General features: G+C 60.6%; 1 protein-coding gene across 1 annotated transcript in view; it reads left to right on the top strand.

The window, feature by feature from the left end:
• Evc (EvC ciliary complex subunit 1) overlaps positions 1-19278 on the top strand; it is a 51076-nt gene extending 31798 nt beyond the window's left edge. Inside the window, exons 12-21 of the mRNA XM_027945254.3 lie at positions 189-398; positions 5135-5244; positions 7533-7743; positions 8442-8648; positions 10914-11058; positions 12499-12610; positions 15466-15592; positions 16401-16494; positions 17107-17218; positions 18615-19278. Of these exons, the coding sequence (XP_027801055.2) occupies positions 189-398; positions 5135-5244; positions 7533-7743; positions 8442-8648; positions 10914-11058; positions 12499-12610; positions 15466-15592; positions 16401-16494; positions 17107-17218; positions 18615-18696 (1410 nt within the window). The 3' untranslated portion in view covers positions 18697-19278. The remainder of the gene's footprint in view (positions 1-188; positions 399-5134; positions 5245-7532; positions 7744-8441; positions 8649-10913; positions 11059-12498; positions 12611-15465; positions 15593-16400; positions 16495-17106; positions 17219-18614) is intronic.
• The last annotated feature ends 3818 nt before the right edge of the window (positions 19279-23096 follow it).

Here is a 23096-nt window from a genome sequence, read left to right as displayed (position 1 = left end):
ACGTGCATGCCTGTGTGAGAGTGCATGCGTGTGTTCGTGTGTGTTTGTGTGCACATCGCGTACAAGCAATTGGAGTCTTCCCGTCTCTGGGTCTCGGGGGCATGGGAGGCAGAGGCCCACAGAGGCGGGCTGGGCCCGGGCAGGGCAGGGCAGGACGTGACCCCGCCCTGGTGTGGTTCTCTCTTCAGGAGCTGTACCGCAGCACCATGGGCACTTTCCAGGGCTGTGTGGACGCCCTGTTCCTGCAGACGCTGGGCGCCCGTGGCCTCCCCAGGGCGGAGTGTGAGGCCCTGCGGCAGGAGGTCCAGGAGGACGCAGCGCGGCGGCTGGGCAGGTCTGATCGCTTCCGGAGGCGGCAGTGGGGACTTCTGCAGGAACTCCTGGAGCGAGACCAGCAGGTGGGCACCCTGGTGTGGGATCGGGGGTAGTTTTGAGCCAGGAGGGATGGTGGGCTGGGTGTGGGCATCCCCAGCACGTCCTCAGGCGCTCCACAAAGACCCTCGCTAGCCTTTGGCCACACCCACCCAGGGCCAGTGTGAGAGCCAGAGCCAGCTCCTCTAGGCAGGATCAGGAGACAGGGGTCAATCCTGAGGCTTCAGGAAGAAAGGCGGGCGTTCAGGTGGTGGGAGGGCAGCGTGTGCCAGACAGCACCATGGCCTCAAGATGTCCACATCCCAGTGCCAAACCGTGGACCTGTGTGACCTCACATGGCCAAAGGGACTTTGTGGTTGTGATTAATGATCTTGAGACAAGGACATCATCCTGGATTGTCCAGCTGGACCAAGGTCACCCTGGGGCCCTCGTGAGAGGGAGCAGAGCGTGAGGACCAGAGGAGGAAACAGGAAGGTGTGAGCAGAGCTCCGAGTGGCACAGCGTGAGCCTGGGGACACTGGCAGCTTGTCTAGAAGCTGGAAACGGCAGAGGACAGGTCCCCCACCTCAGGAGCTTCCTGCCCAAACTGGCCGTGCGGCACCTCGATTTCAGCCCGTGAAGACCCATGTGATGACTGACCTCGGAGCACCTGCCACAGCAGTTTCTAGGGCTCTAAGCCACAGAGGCGGTGAGCCACAGCAGCCATGTGAAACTCACAGTGGACATTTTTATTTTTAAAACATTAAAAACTGTTAAATGAAAGAAGGAACCCCTGACCTGGCTGTCCCCAGCCACCGGCGTTTCTTTCTCCCTTGCTTCCTGCAGCCTGGGGGCTGAACGGCTCAGGTGCTTGCTATCTCAGGACTCCTGCAGTCGGCAGTGGCCAAGTGACAGCCCTGACCAGGTGTGGCACCACGAAGAGCTTCTTGTCCCTAATGCCAAAGCCAGGTTGTCCCTAATGCCAAAGCCAGGTTGCTGGTGTTCCCGTTCTTCCTGCCTAGGACATGGACACCCCTTGCCCTGACTAGAGCAGTCAGCTGGGGCCCTCAGGAGTGAGCAGGGGCCCTGCCCTGGACCACCCGCCCCGGGTGCTTGTTTCGCTGGGTTTTCAGTTGGGTGCAAAAGGCCACAAGAAGGGATGCCTGTGACCGGGGCTCTCTGGAGAGCTGGGAAAGTGCACGGGAAACACGAGAGCTGGGCGGACATGGCCTCCGGCAGCCGCGAGGCAGCACGGGGCGGGTTTCCTGCTGTCTGGGTTGGTGGACCCTCTGATTCACCTCGGCCCTGCCAGCTGGTGGCCGTGTTGCCCTGAGCCAGGCACCTGCCCCTCTCCTGCACTTGGGAGTCCTCCGAGGACCCCTCCCCTGGTTTGTTTGCACGCTCTGATTCAAGGCCCCGTGGCCCGGATGTAGCGGGTGCTCTGGAAGGACTGTGTCCATCTCCAGCAACAGCAGTGCAGCTATGGTCACCCTGACCCTGTCTGTGTCCTGCCCGGGATCTAAATGAAGTCAAGTCATCCAATTCACCAAACCCAGACCTTTGTGTTTCCAGTCTGGTGAGTGGGGAAGCCTTGAGAGCTGGCAGGTGAGTCAGTGTCCCCCTGGCACTCTCCACAGTTGAGAAGGCCTGGAGACCACCAGGGCTTTACAGAAAGGCCCCTGACCTGCAGCGCATGCCCAGGGTGTGAGACAGAACGGACACCAGGCTGGAGACAGCCAGTTAGCTGACCTCCCAACTCTGCTATTGCATGGCTTACAGAATGTCTCAGAACCCCAGCTTGTGTGACAACTAGGGACCAAAACACCCAGCAGGTTGCCATGAGATAGTCATGTGAAGAGTCTTGCACAGTGTCCCTGTGGTCACCTGATGATGTGGGCATGGAAAGAATCCTGAATTTCATTTCCCACAAAATGCCCACGATTCGGCCACCACTCTCTGGTCACATTATTTAAGTACCAGCTTACGACTGGCTCTTTTTGTCTTTTGCGAATTTATTGGTGACGTATGACAGTGATTCTCCCTGGGCTTGTGGGGAAGTTTCACAAGAGGAGTTTTGCATTTGAGAAGCAAGAGGAAGAGCTAATGCCTTCGACAGCTGATTAAAGTGTAACCTAAGCCAGCTGGCTCAAGGTGTGGATGTCCTAACTAATTCACTGATTGATCGCTTAATTGCCTTAAATTACCACAAGGCCTTTAGAGACCCAAGTGCTCTCCACCTGTCATGTTTCCTTGTTGATGAAAACGAGTGAGACACGAACTCTCTGTTGCTCAGATGAGGATTCGTCTTGAGGAGCCCCAACAAAACTATGTGTGGAAAATAAGCACACCCAGACCACGAGGGCCTCTTCCACATCATACTCTGTCCCACACACCACGGTGGCCCCATGACCTGTGCCTTATGGAACTTGGTGAATTGTGGAATCTGTGGAATGCACAGTTGGAGTGGGTAGCACATGGTGTTGTCAGAGCCTGATCCACTCGGGCACACAGGTTCTGGGCTTCTCCAGCACAATGGCCACCCAGGGTTCCACACCCTGCTCCCTAAAACCAATGTCAGGTTCAAGGCTAAAAGGACTTTGCAGATGTGATTATGTCAGGGGCCTTGAGATGGGGAGAGTCCCCTGCTTAGCTGGCCAGGGCCAGTGTAATCACAGGGGTCCTTGCAATGGAAGAGGGAGCAGGTGTCCGAGCAAGGTGGTGTGAGAAAGACACCGGCAGCCATCATTGGATGCCATGATGGAGGAAGGGGCTGCAAGCCAAGAACAGCAGGTGCCCTCCAGGGGCTGGGAAAGGCGAGACATACAATAGTGATTCACCTCGGACAGATATCCAAAAGTATGAGATAATAAATGTGTGTTGTTTTGAGCCACTACGTTTGTGGTCATTTGTTATAGCAGCCACAGGAGACTAATACACCACTGCATGGAAATCTGTGTTTTTAACAAGGGGTGTGTGGCAGGTGTGGCATTTTGTGCCTGACATAAAACTCTCCAGTTAGAATTGTGGCTCACTCACCTGTCAGCCTAAAGCAGCCTCATTTATCACAGAGTGTCTGTGGCTCAGGCATCCAGGCCCAGCTTGGCTGGATCCTCTCTCCAGGGTCTCTCTCAAGGCTGCAACCAAGGCAGTGTTGGGGTTGGGGTCTGCTCTGAAGGCTGGACTGGAAAAGACTCTTATCCAAACTCACCTCTGGGGTTCTTGGCAGGACTCAGAGCCTTAGGAGTTGTTGGATTGAGGACTAATTACTCCCACATTTTTACTGCAGTTTGGAACCTGTCTTGAACTCAGCTCTGACCGTGAGGTCTCATTCGGGTGGTCAGTAGGCATGTAAGCTAGTGCAGCCCAAACAGAACCTCTGCCCTTCCTGCCAACCTGCCCATCATACTCTCCCCTTAACTGGGCAAAAACATTGCTCCTCCTTCTCTCACACCCTTCGTCCTGTGGACAGAACACCCCACTGGCCCTACCTCCAGCCTCACCCAGAAAGTGGGCACTTCCTGTCATCTCTGTCCCAGCACGGTGGTCACAGCCACACGCCTCTTGTCTAGCTCACTGCAGCAGCTGGCCTGCCCTCCCTGAAGTCTCAACGCCCAGCCAGAGTGGAACTTTCAAAACACACTACAGCCACGCATCTTTAGGAGGCGTGTTTATTATCTCACACTTTAACATCCCTGAAGTTGAAGTACATCTTAATTTAACTGGCAATGACTTTTGTGTCTTAGTGATACCTAAAATAGTTGGGCATCTTACAACCCTCAGCACTATAGATGACAAAAGACAGAAAGTCACATCTCTGCTCAAAACCCCCAGTGGCCAGCGGCCTCGTCATGTCCTACAGGACCTGACCTGTCAGACCTGGTGCCCTCTGACCCCACCTGCTCCCTGCCCAGGCTCCTCCGTGCCTCACTGGCTCTGTGCTCCCCGGGTCTTTTTCCCGGGTCTTTCTCACAATGAGACCTAACTAGTTTACAGCCCCTTTCCTGTCGCCTGTAACATGTGAAAGTTTGGAGCCAAAAGAGCAAAGCCACGGCACGGCCTGGTAGCAATGTCCGGGGTGGGTACTGCAGCCCCTAGGGCAGTGCTGCTCTGAACGGAGGCACGGGCAGCCTACGTGTGGTGATGCCAGGAGGCTGGTGTGACCCTGCAGGCTCCATCTACCCTGCCAGCCCGGCCTTGTGGCCCTCGAGTCCTGCTGCTGGCCTTATCTACAGACTCAAAAAGACAGCAGAGACCCCTGTATGCTCTAGAGATGATGTCAACTCACCTTTTAAAGAATCAAGATGGGGAAGAATTTTCTAGAATGTTCTGTTTGCCCTTAGATTATTGTAACTCCTCAAAAAAGGACTCAAAAGACTGATCTGAACAGCCCATTCTGGGTGACGCCGTGTCATTTGGTGAGATCGGCTGTGTTAGGAATCACACAGCAGGGAACTGGGGTGGGCACAGGCGCTTCAGCCCCCTGTGTTTTGTGGAGCGCAGTGGGAGCCCCTCCAGGCTGCTGGGCAGAGAGCTTCTGCAAAGCTGCGGAGAGGGGAGAGGTGACGGATTCATCTGGCTGGCTGAGTCCTCAGGTTCTCCAGTCTTGCCAGAGGTGCACGTTTCTCCTGGAGATATGAGATGGCCAGGGAGGAGCAGCGTGGAGGTTTTAACAGAATCTGGGAGAAAGGGGTTTTAGAGCAAGATACAGACTCAACCCCACAGCTCAGGTAGCTGCTGGGCTCCCGCCCAGTAACCAGCGCCCACATTCTGTTCCCTGGCACAGGTGTGGATGGAGGAGTGCGCGCTGTCCACGGTGCTGCAGGACCAGCTGAGGGACAACCGCCAGCGCACCTTGCAGGGCGTCCTGAGCAGGCTGGGCGGCCTCACTGAAGAGTGAGTCAGGCGGTCCTGGGGTCAGGGCTGGGTGTCCGCGGCTCTACCCTCTAGGGGTCCTCATCTCGCCTTCTTTGAATGTGGATGATGGTGGCTCTCAGTCCTTGTCCTGGGTCTCCTCCGCACAAAATGGGGCCAAGGACCCTACTTCTCAGGGTCATGTTTTGTAGGAATTCTTCTCAACAGCTTTTATGGGATGGGATTTACACATGTTACTTTAAGAGTTCAAATCAAAGATGTTTTAGTAAATCTCTCCGCATCCATCACCACAATTCGAATGAAGATTTCCATCTCCCCAAAGATGGCCATTTACAACAAATTACAACTGATCAATTTTTATATCCACTTTTTACATTTTTGCTCTATTAGTGCAATATGATTTCTCCAATTTGCTGAAAAATGTTTTCTTATTTCTTCTGATGAAATTGGCTGATATGTTTTCCTAGTTGCCTGGCCTTTCCCAGGCACCCTGTCTGTGTTAGACCAAGACACAGGGGCAGGGCTGAGGCCTGGTAACCCGGAGGCTCCGAGCCAGGGAGGGGCAGGTGAGCAGAGTGCAGCTCCTTGTGTCTCGCTCCTCTGTGCTTTTGGTGATTCGGAGATTTCAGATGTCATCCTTGACCCGTCAGGATCTGCGGTACAGTCAGCCATTACCCCTTCCTGAGCAGTGCTCATGCACAACCCGCTAGTCCTCTCCGAAGGTCACTCTGCTGCCTGTGTGTTTTAGCTCTCTGCATTCCCGGTCCCACAGGGCATGGCTCTGTTGTTTAGAGTTATTCGCACAATCACCCTTCCTGTGGCTCTTGAGTCTTTCCTCTTGCTGTTAAGTTTCCCTCTGGGATCATTTTTGCCTGAAGGCTCCTTTGAGTTCAGATCAACTCATAAAAAATTCTCTAAGGTTTTTTCTAAAAATGACTCACCTTCATCTGTAAGGGATACTTTCCGTGGGCACGCTGTCAGTCCTTGTGCACTACTGTTGCGACGTGCCTGAGACTGGGTAGTTTATAAACAGTAGAGATTGATTTCTCCTGATTCTGGAGCCTGAAAGTTCAAGACAAGCACCTGCAGCTTCCGTGCCTGGCGAGGGCTGCTCTCGGCTTCCAAGATGGCGCCTCTCTGTGTCTCCCATGGCAGAGGGGCGGGCATGAGTGGGGCGAGCTCTGACTCTGTTTTCATGAGGGCACTAACCCAGCCATGGGGTGGAACCCAGGGCCCCCCTCCTCAGGCCAGCACAGTGGGACCCAGTTCCAACACTCAGATCATAGCATACATACAGTCTTACTTTGGTTATTTTTCAATATGTGTGTAGGAGCTCCGTGGCGCTCTGGATGCCGCGATTTGCCACTGGATCAGCTCTTCCCAGGGCTCACCCATCAGCTTTTGTGGCCCCCCTGCCATCCTCTGCCTGCGCTCCTCCAGGGCTCCCGCTCCCTCCACTCAGTCACCCCTCCACACCACTCAGTGCTCCTCCCCCTCCTGTGGCACGGCCTCAGCGGGTGCTTTCTCCCGAGCTGTCTCCAGGTCACTTCCTCTTTGGCTGGGTCTTCTCTGCTCTGAGGCCTGTGGAGCTCTGAAGGTCAGCTGTTGTGCTGTGAGTTTAGAATGTCTCTGTTTCTCTACGTACTTTCTGATGATCTGCTGAGATTCTTCATCTTATCCATTTCTTGGCCATATGAATCATGATTATTGTCTTGCTTGCCTGATTATTCCAAAACCTGATATCTTGTGGTTATTTCTCCCGTTCCCATTTCATTCCTTTTATTTTTGGTTAATTTCTGTCTCTTTGCATGTCTGGTTATTTTCATTGACTGCTGGATGCTATTCATGACCAATTGTAGAGGGAACATAAGACTCTGAATAATGCCGTCTTCCAGAGAGGATTTATCTTTCTTCCAGCAGGAATTTCAGATAGTGGTGGATGAGCTCCACCCACTGGGGAGTTTAGCTGATTCAGTGCTAGGTCTTTGTGAGGGCCATGTCCTTTCTAGGATGAGCCCCCGGCCCTGGCTGATGGCCCTGGTGATGGCCAGGCCTCCCTCTGCCATGCTGACTGCTGAAGCTCTCTCCAGCTCTTCAGCCTCTTCCAACACCATACATTATAAAACCAAATGTCGGGCCTCTTTGGTTGACCCAGGTTTCTTTCCTCTTGAGCCACTGGGGTGTGAACTCAGACACGGCTCACGGCTTCAGTGGGGGGGGTGCTTCCACCCACTCCCACTTGGCGGGTGCCAAGTGGTACCTGGGGGCTTCTTGTGCGTCAACCCCGGCCCCCGCTGCTCTCCCCACAGGTCCACGCGGGGCATCCTGCAGGGGCACGAGCTGCTCCTGGGCTCTGCCCTCCGGAGGCTGGCCCTCCGCGGCAGCGCCGTCGCCACGCTGGCCCAGATGAGGCTGTCTGGGAAGAAGAGCCTCCTGCAGGAGCTGCGTGAGCAGCAGGCGCTGGAGCAGGGCTCCTCCCACTGTCGGGACGAGCATCAGTGGCAGCTGCTCCAGGCCTTGGTGAGCCCAGGGCCCCCCTGAGCACGCAGGAAGTACCCGGTCGCAGGCCAGCCATGTCCACCAACCTCGATCCTGCCGCCCCCGTCATTAGGGGTGCTGTGTGAACCTGCTGGGGCATCGTAACGAGGTCACAGCCACGGCCCACACGGCTGAGCTGGAGTCTGGGGGTCCTGGAGTGGCAGGGCCAGCTCCTCCTGGGGCTGCTGCCCTCCATTGTCACATGGCCGTCCCTCCATGCATGTCTGGGTCCCGACCTCCTCCCCACATGAGGGTACCAGGCTTATTGGATTAGGGCCACCCTAATGTCCCCTTTCTGTCTCCTTAAAAATCCTGTCTCCAAATCTGTCAAATCCCAGGGCCCTGAGGCTAGAACTTGAACATGTCGACTTGGGGAGGACACAGTTGAGCCCATGACAGTACCCTCCTGTCGGTGCTCTGTGGCACCATGCCCGGTGAGGATTGCACCAGGAGACCGAAGCCAAGTCCGAGGGGGAACGTCCAGTCAAGGGTGTGGGAGGGGGGCTTTGAAATGTCATGGAGGTTTCCACAGATCAAAGGGAAGAGAACGGGCAGGCAGCAGAGCTGGGTTTAAACCCAGCCGCTTGTCCAGCTCTCACGCCCCTGGCTCCTGAGCCCCAGGAGCAGCCAAGTTTCGAGCCACTGAGGCAGAGTTTCCCAGCAGCTGGGCCTCGTTGCAGGAGACGCGTGTCCTGGAGGAGGCCGGCCGGCTGGAGGAGGAGGCGCAGCAGACGCGGCTGCAGCTCCAGCAGCAGCTGCTGACCGAGGCCCAGGAAGCCGGGCAGCTCCTGCAGCAGCACTTGGAGCGAGCCATCGGGCAGGCACTGCTGGGGCACGCACGGAATGCGGCCACCAAGAGCCGGGCCAAGGACAGGGATGACTTCAAGGTAGGTGCCAGGGGCAGGAGGGACTGGGTGGAAGGGCCGGACACCTGGGCTGGTCCTCACTGTGTCCTGCAGGGACCCTGCAGAGCTTGCAGCCGCCCAGCCTTGGTTCCACATCTGTAGGTGGGTTGCCCTCCCTCCAAGGGAGGTGAGGCTCTATCACACCGATGGCAGGTTTCTCCTGCCACCAGCCCCGTGCTGTCCTTCCGAGCAGTGCCACTGAGGTCATTGACTTGACGGTGGTTCCTCCTCTGCTGACAGTAATGGGAAGCCAGCGGTGGAGACCTGAGTCAGGAGCCCATCCGCCCAGCACCTTCTCCAGTGCTCCGCCTGCCCTTCCTGGCCAGGTCTCCCACAACCCTTGCACAGTAGGGTCATTCTCCCTCCCATTGCACAGATGGGAAAGCCGAGGCTCATGAGTCCTCCCCGGTAGAGGGTGACCGGGTGGAGGCCAGAGCCGAGACTCCCAAGGCTGAGGTGGGTTTGCAGACCTTTGAGCTGTGGGGCTTGTGGTGGGACATGGGGCACCTCAGCTCCTCTCTGAGAATCCTGCCACTTGGGCAAATGAGTTGCCCTGCTAATCCACGCCTGAGGTTGGCCCCACGTCCTGGTCCTTCAGAGACTGGGGCGGTGCCCGGCAGGTGACACTGGGAAGGTCACTCCCATTCCCTAAAATCCTCCTGCCCTACCTAGTGAGTGCTGCTGTGTGAACGAGGGCGGGGTGATCGGCAGGCGCATTTGGTCCTGGTGTCCAGAGGATGGCGTGGTGCTGGGTTGCTAGAGGAGGTTGGCTGGCTCTCTGGGTGGACGGGCCATGTGGCAGGAAGGCAGGTGGGTGGCTGACCCAAGCAGAGACGGTGGGGGACTTCCTGCCTCCCAGAATCCAGAGAAGGCCACCAGCTGTCAGCCACAGGTCCTGCTGGGCCCCGATGTGGATGTGGAAGCCTGCGGGGCAGTGGCAGGTGGCAGGACGGGGAGGCCCACTCAGCCCTGCTCCCCACAGCCCGGGTTCCGCACCTGCAAGGTCAGGCGCCTTTCACAGACGGTGCTGGGGGGGAGCGCAGAGCGCAGCCTGAGCAGACCGCTCAGTGCTAAGTGGGCGTCCTTTCTTGGCCGAAGCCCGGCCCTGCCCATACATGTCTGTGGATGTGGACGCTTGAGGCTAACTCCTGCCTGCTGCCCGTGATCTGAGGAAGAAAAGGACGGTGACTTGGTCAGTGCACGACCAGCACACTCCTAGGCAGGGCTCAGCACGTCCCTTCCTCTCTACTTTGGCCTGAGGGTGTCACTCAGAAGTGTCATAGCTGCGAATGACAGGTGCCCTGCAGTGGCTCAGGTGGGCAGAAGTCACACACCCAGGTACCTTCGTCCCTCGGCATCACACAGCACATACCCGGGGCTCATTCTATTAACACAGGGCTGGGCCAAGCTCACAGTCTGGGGCGCTGGCATCCTGGCTCAGGCTCTGGCCACGCCACACCCTGGCTGTGTGATCTCGTGGTGGGTGGCCGTGGTGGCAGTGCATTGTGGGGGAGGAACCCGAAAGAGGAAACCAGGGCCTGGGGAAGGAGCTGGGCTTGCTCCGTGAGTGCTGACCCTCTGGGAGGGCTAGCTCAGGCTCCCACACGGCCTCCCCCGTCCCTTGCAAGGACAGGTCCCCAGTGACCAAGGACCCCTTGGCCTCCCCTCCTGCGGTTCCACAGCTCAGTGTTGCCACTCTGGGACCACACTTACAGACCATGGGCCTTGGGGACAGACCACGGGCCTTGGGGACAGACCACAGCCAGACGACAGCACCGCATGATAAGAAATGTGGAGGGAGCGCTTCCAGCCAGCAGTGTCTGTGCTGGGACCTGGGACCCAGGCCTGGGCTCTTTCCAACCCATGCTTCTGGCCGTTGTTGTCACTGTCATCGTCATCCTCATTAGCGTCCCACATGACTGTTGCTGCTCCAGGTCTGCATTCCAGACAGGAGGAGGGAGGTGGCAAAGTCTCCCCATCAGGACTCTGCCTGTTCAGAGAGGCAAGGCCCCCAGCAGACTCTGCCTGACTTTGCGTCTTAGGACCAGAACGAGGCCATGGCGCCCGTATTAGGCCATCCTGACCTGGGACAGTAAGATTATTGACCAACCATGCGCTCTCTGCCTGCTCCCAGCCACTCCAGGTTGGAAGTGAGATGTCAGCCAGGCGGGGAGGCCAGGCCCTCACTGGGCACGGCGGCTGCACCTGTGACTTCTGTACCGCTCTGTCCTTCTCTCCTGCCCACAGGGGACACTGGTGGAGACGGTGGTGGAGAGCGTCTACGCCACCCGCGCTGGCGTCAGCCCCCTGGTGCAGGCCTATTACCAGCAAGTCGGGAGGGTGATGCAGGACCAGGAAGAGAGGAAGCTACAGCTCCTGAAGACCTTGCAGGGTGCGCAGCCTGGCCCCGGGACCAAGGTGGCCCACGTGGGGGGACGCGCGTTCCAAGTTGGGGGGTTAATTTTGAAGTGTCTTTATGTATTTATTCACCCCTCTTCTTATACCCCAAATGCTTTTTTAAGGCAACGTAAAGAAACATACATGCCGTACAATAAGGTTTGTAAAGCAGAGAGTCGGCGGCGGGCAGGACCCCGAGGTGACAGGGCAAGGTCATAGTCTGGACGCGCTGGGGGGGCCTCCTTGGAGGTGAATGATTCTGTCTCTGGGTTCTTGGTGGCCAGAGATGGAGCCACTCAAAGGCACTGCCATGCCCAGGGGTGAGGAGAGGCCAGCAGCCACTGTGACGTTCCTGAGACCCTGAGACCCCCTCATAAAAGGCCACCAGGTGATGGAGCAGACAGTGTCCCCACTGCAGTGACAACAGATAATGACATGCAGAGCCAGCTTCTCAAGGGCCATCCTCACACCCTCCCTCCTGCCGGAGCTCAGGACAGGGCGGTGCTCCTAGGTCTCCGACACTCTGCCTTTGGGAGCTGCTCTCGGCTGCCCCGTCCTGGGGACTCAGGGGAACCTAGCCCACACCCAGAGACGGGCAGAGGCTCCAGATTCCCCGTCATGGCTCTCCAGAGACATCTGGGTTCCTTTAGCAGGAGACAGACGTGCCCATGAGCCACCGCAGAATGGGGGCACGGCCCCTCCCTCCCTGGCCTCGGCTCCCACTCTGTGGGAGGGGGCTGGGCTCGCCCCAGGCACCTCTGAGCTCTCCTGCCCTTCCCCGACCCCCGACCCTCACACAGTGAGCACTGGAGACCCTGGAAACCCCTCCCCATCCAGCCCACCCTTCATGGGAGCCACAGAGGGTGGCCCAAGCTCATCCCAGGTCAGCCTCTCTGTGCTCCCACGGCCTGGAGGGGGACCGGGAGGCAAAGCACCCATGTCCCCCCAGAACTACTGCTGGGCATTGGGCGACTTGGCCAGCAGGGCCTTGAAGCAGGTGCCCATGGCTCGAAGTGCAAACCTGCCCCTGCTGGGGTGGGGCGCTGCAATAACCCTGCTGGGGACGGGTGTGCACTGGGCTTCCCAGGGACCCAGGGCACCTCGCACTCCACCTGAAGTTTCCATCTTAACCTGCGTTTTCTGAGCATCTGAATCTGCAAACAGGAAAGGGCTGGGGGAAGGGCGCTGCTCCAGCTCCTGGGGGAGCCTCGGGCCCGCCCAGCACCCCGGCTCCCTGCTGGGTGCGTCCACCTGCCTGTTCCCCTCCCTGTGCTGTCCCCAGGGTCCTCGCACACGCCTGCCTGTCCCAGCGCTGGGGCGAGTGGCGCACTGTGGGTGCAGGTGTGTCCTGCTCGGCCTCGGGCGCGGCCAGCCCAGCCCGCAGAGCCTGTGCTCTCCCTGTGACGTGACCCGCCTCGTGTCTCCCATGGTCCAGGCCACAGAATGGACAGCTCCAAGCTGCGGAGGAAGCAAGAACTCGGGGACCCCGGGCCGGAGGACCAGATGGCAGGCGGCACTCAGGGAGCCTCCCAGGCTGTCCACCAGAGGTGAGGCTCACGGTGGACAGTGGGTCCCCCACGCAGGGATGTCCTCTGCCCCCCACACCCAGTGTGGAAGCCCCTGAGCCTCTGCCCACACCCTGTTCCCAGAGGCACCCGCACTAGCGCCCAGCACAAGGCAGGGTGAGTCAGGGTGTGGCGGCCACCCTGTGTCCAGCTTCAGGTGGCACCTGCAGCCCTAACGGGGCTCCTCCACCCCTGCCCATGCTCTTGGCTCCCTCAGGAGCAGACCTCGGGGTGGGAGTGGGTGTCCACCTGGAGGGACCCAGGGAGCCGGAAGGGAGGCAGAGACAGGTGTGTCCCGTGACGGTGGCCGTTACCGTGGCCACAGACTCACGGGCGGAGGCCACTGCGTGTCCTCCCACGGTCTGTGGCTCAGGAGGCCGGTTCTCTGCTTCTCTGGGTCTCGCGAGGGGAGGCAGGGCGTCAGCCCGCGGGGCTCTCCCGGGAGGCCTGGTGGGTTCACTTCTGAGCTTGACGGGGTTGCTGTGGAACCGAGGTCCCATTTGCTGGCCTGCTGTCGCGTGGGCCACCCTCACCCTGCCAGGGCCTCTCTCTGGTCCTTGCTCTGGGCCCCGGGGCCGGCAACCAGCCGCAGTGACAGCACCTGGGGTCACGCCTGGGGTCACGCCTGCGGGCCCTGCGCCTTCTTCCCACCTGGGAGAGGTTTCTCTGCCCTCAGGGGCTCAGCCACTGTGGACAGCACCCACCCGGTCACCCAGGCTCATGCCGGGACCTTGCAGCCTGTGGCCCTGGTCACACCTGCGGCTCTCCCTTGCCATCTGCAAGGGCTCCGGGATCTGAGCGTGTTTAGGGACACGGCCTGGGATGTGGCCAGCTCTGGGGACGTCGTGTGGCCCAGCACAGTTGGAGCTGCAGAGAGCTGCGCAGACAGTGCTTTCCAGGGAGGCCACAGGGCAAGGGTCTTTGTCCCTTCCCCAGGGCTGAGGGTCCGGCCTGGAGGGCTGACTCACCTGCCCGTCCACTGCCCCGGATAGGCCCCACACAGCCCTGCGGCCAGAGAGAGCCCTGGGCCACAGGCAGGCGCTTGGCATAGGGTCCCTGGGCCTTGGGGAACTACGTGGCATCAGCAGCCTCCTGTGGGCTGTGGGGTGGAGGCAGCAGCAGGGCAGCCCCTGTAAGTGCCCGCTGTTTGCTTGGCCACTAGGTGGGTACAGGGCAGCTCCTGCCATCTGTCCAGGAGCTCTGAGCCTGGGGGGGGGGGAGATTAAAGAATCAGCGATCAATCAGTGGGGGTGCCGGGGGGCAGGGCTGGACCACAGGGGAGGATCCCTTGCCTTGTCCTGCCACCAAAGGTGGCAGAAAGACAACAGCCATGCAGTCGAGCCCGGGGAGCCCGTCACACAGCGCAGTCCAGGCCAGCGGCACGTCGGCAGCCCGTGTAGATGACGAGCACTGCAGCACCTGGATCAAGCTGAGCCTGACACCCCCACTGTGAATTCTCCAACTGGTCATTAGCCGTGGTCAGCAAAGGCCCTGCTATGGCACTGCAAGGTCTGGGCTTGCCCTGACTCTCCACACCGTGCTCAGCAGTTCCCGGACTTGGGCACAGGAGCATCAGGGGGCTTTCCCACTAACCCTGCTGCACCTGGGACTCAGGGAGCTGGGGGGGCCCGGGCATCTAGATTGTTCACACATGCTCACAGACACGCCCAGGGGCTCGGATGGCTGTGGCCCAAGGACTCCACTTTGACCCAGGTGACCTAATGGGGGGCCCTGGCCCAGCCTCACCTGGCGTAGGGAAGAGGAAAGTCAGGCCTGGTGTGTTGGGGTGAGCGCCTGGCGCAGCCTCTGCAGGGTGGGGAGGGCCGGCCTCCTTGTCAGGGGCTCCTGCCTTCCCCTCCTGCCCTCCCCACCCTAGGCCAGCTAGGGGGACGGCCAGTCTCCCATCTCCCCGTATCCCAACCCAGTGCCTCCCCGGCAGGCAGGAGAACAGGCAGGGGCCACAGGAGGTGGATGGGACAGATGGTGTGGCACAGAAGGACTGGGGCTGGCAGGGCAGTGGACAGACGGGGTGGACTTTACAGCAGACAAGACATGAAGCCAGGTGGCACCGTGTGCCTTGGGGGCCCCCATGTGGGCAGCTGCCTGCCAATGCTGCAGGTGGCATCTGCCTTCAGTTCCAGAAACTCAGCCCTTTCCGAAAATCCAGCCTGGGAGATGAAGGGGGCGGCGGGGGGGTAGTGGAGCTGGGGGTCTGAGTGATCCTGTGGGCCGAGGGGAGGCAGGAGTCTGCGCCCCAGAGGGAGGTGGCACTCAGGATCAGAGGGAGTCTCTGCCCCAGCTGTCCCCCTGCCTCTCGGGGTAAAGGGGCTGCCTTGTTCTGGATTTATCTTCTTCCGGAGGAAAAAGCCTCCTGTTTCACAGGGAGGGGCCAGGGCCGTTCTGAGCTTTAAAATCAGGATGCAGCTGGGACCCTGGGCCTTTGGGGAGAATGTTCCTCCCTAAGTAAGATGGTTTGCTCAGGAGAAGAGGCCACTCCCTGCCCAGCCCCGTGGCAGCTGTGGGTCCACAGGCAAGCCCCGCCTCCCAGCCTCCCAGCCTCTCTGCCTCTCCTGGCTTTTCCTCTGTCCTGCTGATGTCCCCAAGCCACCCCGAGGATCGAGACAAAAGTGCCTGTGGAATCTTGTCGACTCCTTGGTGTTCGGGGCCTTGACAATGTCCCCAGTGTGTGGCTGCTGGACACTGGGCCCATGCTCCTCTCGGGTACCCAGGCCCAGCGGTCACTAATCCCACGGCACGGTGGGCCCTTTGGGAAGGTTCACGTGGGGGCTCCGAGTGACTGTGGCCAGGGCAGCGCTGACCTTCTCGTCCCCCACCAGGCTGCTGTCGCAGCAGAGGCGGCTCCTGGCCCAGTTCACAGAGCACCAGCGGCTCCGCCTGGAGGCGCAGAGGCAGAAGGCCCGGGTCCTGGACCAACTGGAGGCCCAGCTGGAGACGCAGCTGCAGGTGAGAGTCTAGGAGCGGCCTCCGCAGGCAGGGCTTCAAGGGGAGCAGAGGTGGAGAAGGCAGAGGCCAGGTCATCCCGGGCCAGTGTGGGCCTGGGGGGGGGTGGGCAGGTCCAGAGCCTTCGCCTCTGCACCTCGCTGTCTGCACAGTCACCTGTGGCCTCGGGCCAACTCCAGGCAGGCTGCCGAGAATCAGTGCTTCAGTGTGTGCGGATCCCCACCAGGCGACTGCTCAGAGCAGGATGGACGTCCGTCCTGCTGGCCGTGGGGGGCGACCGAGCCTGCTGTGCATCTGGAGCACTCAGGACTCACCCAGCACAGAGAGTCACGGCAGGGAAGGCTCCGTCCCGAGTGTGGCCAATGGCTGCCGCAGATGCCTGGCGTTCCCGAGTGGAAGCCACGGACAGTGTGGGCCCTGCCAGAGATCTCCCCACATTGGGCAGCGATTAGAGGGACAAGGACAGGTGTGCCCAGGTGTGTGTGGCGCTGGCGCCAGGCGCTCACTCTGGAGGCAGGCCACACTGCGAGGTCCTGTCCTGCTGCCACCACCTCCGTGCAGGTCACCATGCCTCTCACCCTGTGTCATCTGTAAACGGGCTCCACAGCGGAGCCAGAGAGGATGCCCAGTCGCCTGGCAGGAGGTGCCCACCCTGCATTCTGCCCTGCTTGGGCCTCTCCGGGGCACTTCAGGAGAGTGTCCTGAAGTGTCCCTGCTGGGGACGCGTCCACCAGCCTCCTGGACAGCGTCAGGCCCTGTTGGGGGAAGGGCTCGGGGAGGGGCCGCTGACTCTCCCCCACTTGCATATCAGGACGCGGAGCAGACCTTCATCTCGGAGCTGGCAGCCTTGGCCCGCGTGCCCCTGGCCGAGAACAAACCGCTCTCCAGTAAGCGCGGGCTGCCAGGTAAGTCGTGGCGTCCCCGCCGCAGGGGCAGAGCCTCTGCACTGAGACCGATGTCCACCTCCCGTCCACCGCTGACCAGCTCTGGGGCCTCGGGCCTCGGGCTCAGCCTCTCTGGGCTTCGTGTCCGTGTCTGTAATGGGGCAGGCTCAGGGCACCTGGGGCCCCGCTCTCCAGCATTGGGCCATCCCAGCCCCTGGGTCTGCTGCCCTCCAGCTGTGTCCCTGACTCTGTTCCTACCTGTAAAGTGGGAAGATGTGTCCCCTCCCCTGCCAGTGAGGGAATCGGGGACGTCCCAGGTGGTGGTAGCCTGGTCGTGGGAGGGTCGCTCTGAAGGCAAGCACACAGACGTGCCAGCTGATCTCGGCACCCTAAGTCCCGAAGGCCCCTGGGTGCAGTAGAACACGGCCTGGCAGGACTGGTCAGGTCCCAGCTCTGCCACTTATCGGCTGTGTGGCTCCTGGGCCTCGGTTTCCTCGACCGTGGAGTGGGTACAATGCAGTGACGCAGCAGGGCCCACCTGGCCACCGGGTGCTCGAGAACTGTCAGGCCTGGTTGGCCCAAGGCCGGAGGAGCTGTCCGAAGTCCCAGACCAGGGTCCTCTCTCTTCCACAGAGAAGCCTCTACGGACCAAAAAGAAGAAGCCCCTGCCTCGGGAGAGAGGGGACCCAGGACTGCCCAGCGATGGTGACCCTGCCTCGGGGGACCACGCCCCAGGGCTCCTCAGGTACAGCAGGTCCCCATCTCTCACCTCTGCGCTGCCTCGCCACCCACTGTGCTCCCCGGCCACCCACTGTGCTCCCTCGCCACCCACTGTGCTCCCCAGCCACCCACTGTGCTCCCTCGCCACCCACTGTGCTCCCCAGCCACCCACTGTGCTCCCTCGCCACCCACTGTGCTCCCCGGCCACCCACTGTGCTCCCTCGCCACCCACTGTGCTCCCTCGCCACCCACTGTGCTCCCTCGCCACCCACTGTGCTTCCTCGCCACCCACTGTGCTCCCCGGCCACCCACTGTGCTCCCCGGCCACCCACTGTGCTCCCTCGCCACCCACTGTGCTCCCTGGCCACCACTGTGCTCCCTCGCCACCCACTGTGCTCCCCGGCCACCACTGTGCTCCCCGGCCACCCACTGTGCTCCCTGGCCACCACTGTGCTCCCTCGCCACCCACTGTGCTCCCTGGCCACCACTGTGCTCCCCGGCCACCCACTGTGCTCCCTCGCCACCCACTGTGCTCCCCGGCCACCCACTGTGCTCCCCGGCCACCCACTGTGCTCCCTCGCCACCCACTGTGCTCCCCCGCCACCCACTGTGCTCCCTGGCCACCCACTGTGCTCCCTCGCCACCCACTGTGCTCCCTCGCCACCCACTGTGCTCCCTCGCCACCCACTGTGCTCCCTCGCCACCCACTGTGCTTCCTCGCCACCCACTGTGCTCCCTGGCCACCACTGTGCTCCCTCGCCACCCACTGTGCTCCCTCGCCACCCACTGTGCTCCCTCGCCACCCACTGTGCTCCCTGGCCACCACTGTGCTCCCTCGCCACCCACTGTGCTCCCTCGCCACCCACTGTGCTCCCTCGCCACCCACTGTGCTCCCCCGCCACCCACTGTGCTCCCTCGCCACCCACTGTGCTTCCTTGCCACCCACTGTTCCTGGTGTCTGGACGGGGAGGCTGCCCCTTCTCCAAGGCCCTCGAAGGCCCAAGAACAAGGGGTGTGAGCGTGATTGAGGGCAGGAGCCGGGGCCACTCGGTGGCAGCTGGCATCACTGCGGCTGCCGCTGTTGGCCCATCTGGCTAGGAGGGGACACTGCCTCCAGGCCCCGTTGGCATCCAGCCAGAGCCACGCACCCAGCCCTCCTCCTCCAGGGCCAGCACTGGCCGCCACCTGTGTGAGCTGCCGTCGGCTGGCAGCCCCAGGGTCGTGGGAACCAGCGCGTCCCTGTTGTGGCACCTGGGTGATCAGTCGCCCACCTGGAAGGGCACCCTGGGGCTCCACTTGCCACTTCACCACGCGTGTCACCGTGGAGACCACCTTGGTCACTGTGCTGCCACCTCACTGAGTGGCATCACTGAGCCTGGTCTCAGGCAGGGCACTGACCGCTGGCCTCTTCCCACTTTCAGCAGCCAAAGGCCAGGTCAGCAAGAAGCCGAGGCTGGTGTCGGCGAGGACGGGAGGCAGGTGCTGAAGAGGAGCCATCTGTAGCTCAAGGCTGCTGGGCAGGCCTGTGCCTGGGCGTGCAGGGCCTGTCCCCGCCACAGCCTGGGGGATGTGGGGGCGGCTCTGAGAGAGGACGGAGGAGGGGGGAACTGGCCAGACGGCCGCGCCTGAGATGGTTGGGAGCACCTCCTAGGCGGTTTCGAGCCCGCTCAGCTCCCTGCCCGGGTGACTCCTCCTGAGGGTCATCCTTCCCTGGCCTCCTGTGCCCAGCTCTACCCGTGTCCTGAAGCTACCAGAACCTGCCTCCCACAAGCTGAGGTCACCTGCACAGCCCCGGGCACTCTGCTCCCCAGCTTCTCCGCCCAGTGCTCCCAGGAGGGCCTCTCAGACTAGCTGTATTTCCTGGATCCGAGGTCATTCCCTGGTCCCTCCATCCCCCTACACCCGCCAGGGGCTGCCCAGCATTCCCCCCAGGACCACGTCCTTGCTTGGTACTTTCTGTCCTTTGACTCAGCCAGCACCGAGAACCGGTCACCAAGACAGTGTCTGAATCCCGGGGCCAACAACCCAGGGCAGGCTGCTTCCTCAGCTCTTCCCTGCTGTGACTAAAAGACCCGATTAGAACAATTTTATGGGAGGAGAATTCATTTGGGGCTCACGGTTTCAGAGGCTCAGTCCGTAGACACTGGCTCCACCTCGGGCTGCAGGTGAGGGGGACGTCATGGGGAAGAGTGTGGTGGAGGGCAGCGGCTCACACGATGACCAGGAGGCAGAGAGAGACTCCGCTCTCCAGACACAAATACACACCCCAACGCCCCCCTCCAGCCGCACCCACCTGCCGTCAGTTAACACTCATCAATCCCCTCAGGTGAGTGATTCACTGATTGGGTTCAGGCTCTCAGAACCCACTCAGTTCTCCTCTGCACCTTCTTGCATTGTCTCACAGTGAGCTTTTGGGGACACCTCACCTCCAAATCATTACACAGACCATGGAATCCTGGTCCCCAGGCCTCTCCTGACCCATGTGGGCCCAATGTCACAGACACCTGTCAACCACAGCAGGGCCTCTTCTTCAGAGCCCAGGGAAGCGCACAAAATCTTCCTTGGGCTTCACAGGGGATGGGTGAGTTCTTCTCCCTGACACAGACCCCAAGGAGAAGTGTCCCTGAGAACATCCGGAGGCTCCCAGACCAGCCACACATACACCATGGAGGCACAGTGGACACTGGCGAGGTCACCCCTTGTTTGGGGTTGAAAGCTGCTGGTAGAAAAATGGGTCACGGATTTCAGACCCAAATCAAAGCACAGCCGGGGGCCATGGGTCAGGAGCTCTTGCTGGCCCATCAGAGGAGAGCTGTCCCTCACAAGGCTATGCAGCAGGGAGCCCCAGGCCAATGGTGCTGCCGACCACAGCCCAGCTCTGGGCACCTCCAGGAACTTGGTTCTCATGGTGCCCGGGCCCCACCTGCTCTTCACAGCTCCCCCAGACCTCGACCTCCCTGGATGCCTCTGTGACCGTCCTAACAGGTGTGCCCAGGTCACAGTGCCCTGCAGTCCTGAGTAAACCCATGGATGTGGAGAGCAGCTCTGCTGTGTCACTCTGGGCTGATGGGCAGGTGCTATCCTGTGCATGGTGGGGCGTTTAGCAGCACCCCTGGACTTGACCCATGAGACCACAGGACCAACCCCAGGATGTCTCCAGCACTGCCCAGGGTCCCCAGGGTCGTCATCCACGGGCTAAGGAAATGGGTGCCTGTCCTGGCCAAGCCCAGGACGTGACAGCTGTGTTTCCACAAACTTCTAGAACATGATGGGCTCTGGTTTGGGGATTGGGTGGCTCAGGGACCCTGACTGGGGGATTTTCTGGGCTATGAGTTTTGCTTTCTCAAAACCTAAGTTAGACTCTGCTGGTGCAGGTGCGGCTCCTTCCTGGAAGCGGCTGCGCAGTCCTGTTAACTAACCTGGAGGTGGAGACCCTTGAGCCCTGGACGCGGGTGGGATTTCTAAAGTTACCCAACAGTGCCCTCTGGTGGCCTGAGGAGACGCTGCGTCGGTCTGCAGGGTCCTGTAGGCTGCTTGGCTTCCTTTGTGCCGCGTTCTCAGGGCACAGTTTGCACAGACATCACTTCTGCGTTGTCTGTCACAAGGGTCCTTGCACAGAGGTGCCCTAAGGCAGATGGTGCCTGTGTCCTGGATGCCCAGTTTGGTGGCATGTGTGCCCAGTGCAGACCCCACCCCGCGGCAGCAGGACTGGCCAATTAACCCGAGATTAATTAGGTCTTGGAAACATTGCAGGCCAACTGTAAGTGCCGATTTAAGGACCACAGGCCCAGCCACACCTTCCCAGCTGAGGAGGCTCCCGGCTGCTCCCCACCCCACCCTGCAGGTGGCCTTCATGGCTGCCGGGGTCAGCAGATCCTGGATGTGTTCTCAAGTGTGGCTTCCTCAGCCCAAGGGGACGTGTCCTGCCCCACCCTACTGCCCACCTGTCCTGCTTGGCACGGCTTTGGCCATGTGACTCCACAGACTTGGGGACACCCTGAGGTGAGGGGCTGGAGGGATGGGCTGAGACAGGCAGAGGAGGATGGGCAAGGAAGCCCCAGGATGCCCTCCACCGCCCTGGCCCCGCCGTGGTGGCCTCCGGTTCTCAGTATGGGATGCAGGTTGCTATGGTGGTGGATGGAGGTGGAGCTGGCAGGGGACGAGGGTGATAGTGTCAGGGGCTGGTCACCTTCTCTGACGGTGGTGTCCTAGGACCTGAGCTGGGGACTCAGGATGCGGCCAGTGGGGTTCCCCTCCACAGACTCCTCTGGCCTGCGTGGTGCCAGAGCTGATACTGATTCCTCCTGAAACCAGGGCCAGGAGGGGCCGGCAGCCACTGCTCCAGAAGTCTCCCAGCACGGGAGAAGCTCTGGGTGAAGGACCTTCTAAACGCACGTGGCACGGCCCACGCCTTCCCTGGGAAGAGAACGTGGAGGGTCTCTGTGCTTTTGTGGGGATAGTAGCTCTGCTCAGCTGTGACATCTGGCAAAAGGCTGAGCAGCAGCCTTTTGTCCACACTGTGACCGAGGTGGCCCGACGGCCTCAGGGGTGAGCAGCGAGCTGGGCGGCACGGGAACCCGGGACAACCCGGGCGCACGCAGTGGGGCGCACCAAGGAGGCCGGTTTGCCTCTAAAGACTCGATATTCGGTCTGGGGGTGAGGAGATGCATAAGCCAACACAGGAGGGCCGGAAGTGGCCCTCCTGGGACAGCAGAGCTGACTCAAGTGTTAAGGACTCCCAGCTGGTGGGCCTCATGTGGTGACACGGCTGTAGGGAGATTGACGCCGTGGAAATCGGCAAACACCAGGCCAGGGCCCTCCAGCCCCACCCGCAGCCACATCTGTTTTCCTGCACGTCCCTGACCACCAGGTCACAGAAGGTCCATGTGGACTGAGACATGTATTTATCATTGTGATGGACGAGAGAGTCATTGCCACTGACTGGGGAAATGTGGGGTGCCCAGTAACACTGTGAGCTGTCACATGTCACGGGAAAAAATGACCCTGGGGACCCGCCCCTCAGTACACAGGAGCATCCTCCAGGCGGGGCTCATAGGCCTCAAAGTGAAAGATAAAAGAAACTTAGAGGACGACCCGGTGGGCAGCTTCATGCCCGCCCCTCTAGCACCCAGGGGCCAGGGCCCTGCTCCCTGGAGCCGGTGAGGCGCTGGCTGTGGGGAGGGAACCAGTGGCCGCTCCTGCAGCTTCCTGAGAAACTCAGGCCCCAAGACCAAGGAGACACAAGAAAACCACGTGCCTTGAAAGCCCTGCTCCAGCTCAGCCCCCAAGAGCTGCCATGCCTTGCCCGACCCCGTCCCCTGTCCCCTGCAGCGGGGCCCCTTGGAGAGGCAGGTGGTGGGCTCCAGGACCAGAAGGTCAGGAAGAGGCCCCGTCAGTCTGTCTAGGGAACAGGATGTCAGGACAGATCCTGCTTCTGCTTCTCCCCCCGTGGGACTCAGGCCGTGAGGCCACAGGCAGGTGCACACCACTGCCACCAGCTGCACTCTCCGGAAGCTTCCTGTGCAGCCCTTGGACAGTCCAACTGGGTCAAGACCGAACACCCGTACTGCCTACGTCCATTCTTGACCTCTCTGAGCCTTTAGCTTTGTCTCAAGAATCTGCAATGGACCCGCGTCAGCACGTCTCTGGACCTCACCAAGGTATCCTCACCAAGTTGAGGGGCGGGGAGGGCAGGGCCACCCAAAGCCCTGGCCTCCAGGGACAGTCAGGCTCGGGAGTTAGGGGCAGGAGCCTGGGCTCTGACACTGTGATCTTGGAGAAGCCATTGAGGTCCGACTTGGACCTCAATGAAGAAGAAGCCATTGAGGTCCACTATAAATGGGGTGCTATGGTTTGGTACAGTTTGGGTGTCCCCAGCGCTTCAGGTGTTGCCATGTATGCCC

The sequence above is a fragment of the Marmota flaviventris genome, chromosome 7 (assembly GCF_047511675.1).
Source record: "Marmota flaviventris isolate mMarFla1 chromosome 7, mMarFla1.hap1, whole genome shotgun sequence".
Lineage (NCBI taxonomy): Eukaryota > Metazoa > Chordata > Mammalia > Rodentia > Sciuridae > Marmota > Marmota flaviventris.
This window is presented reverse-complemented; position numbering and strand designations above follow the sequence as displayed.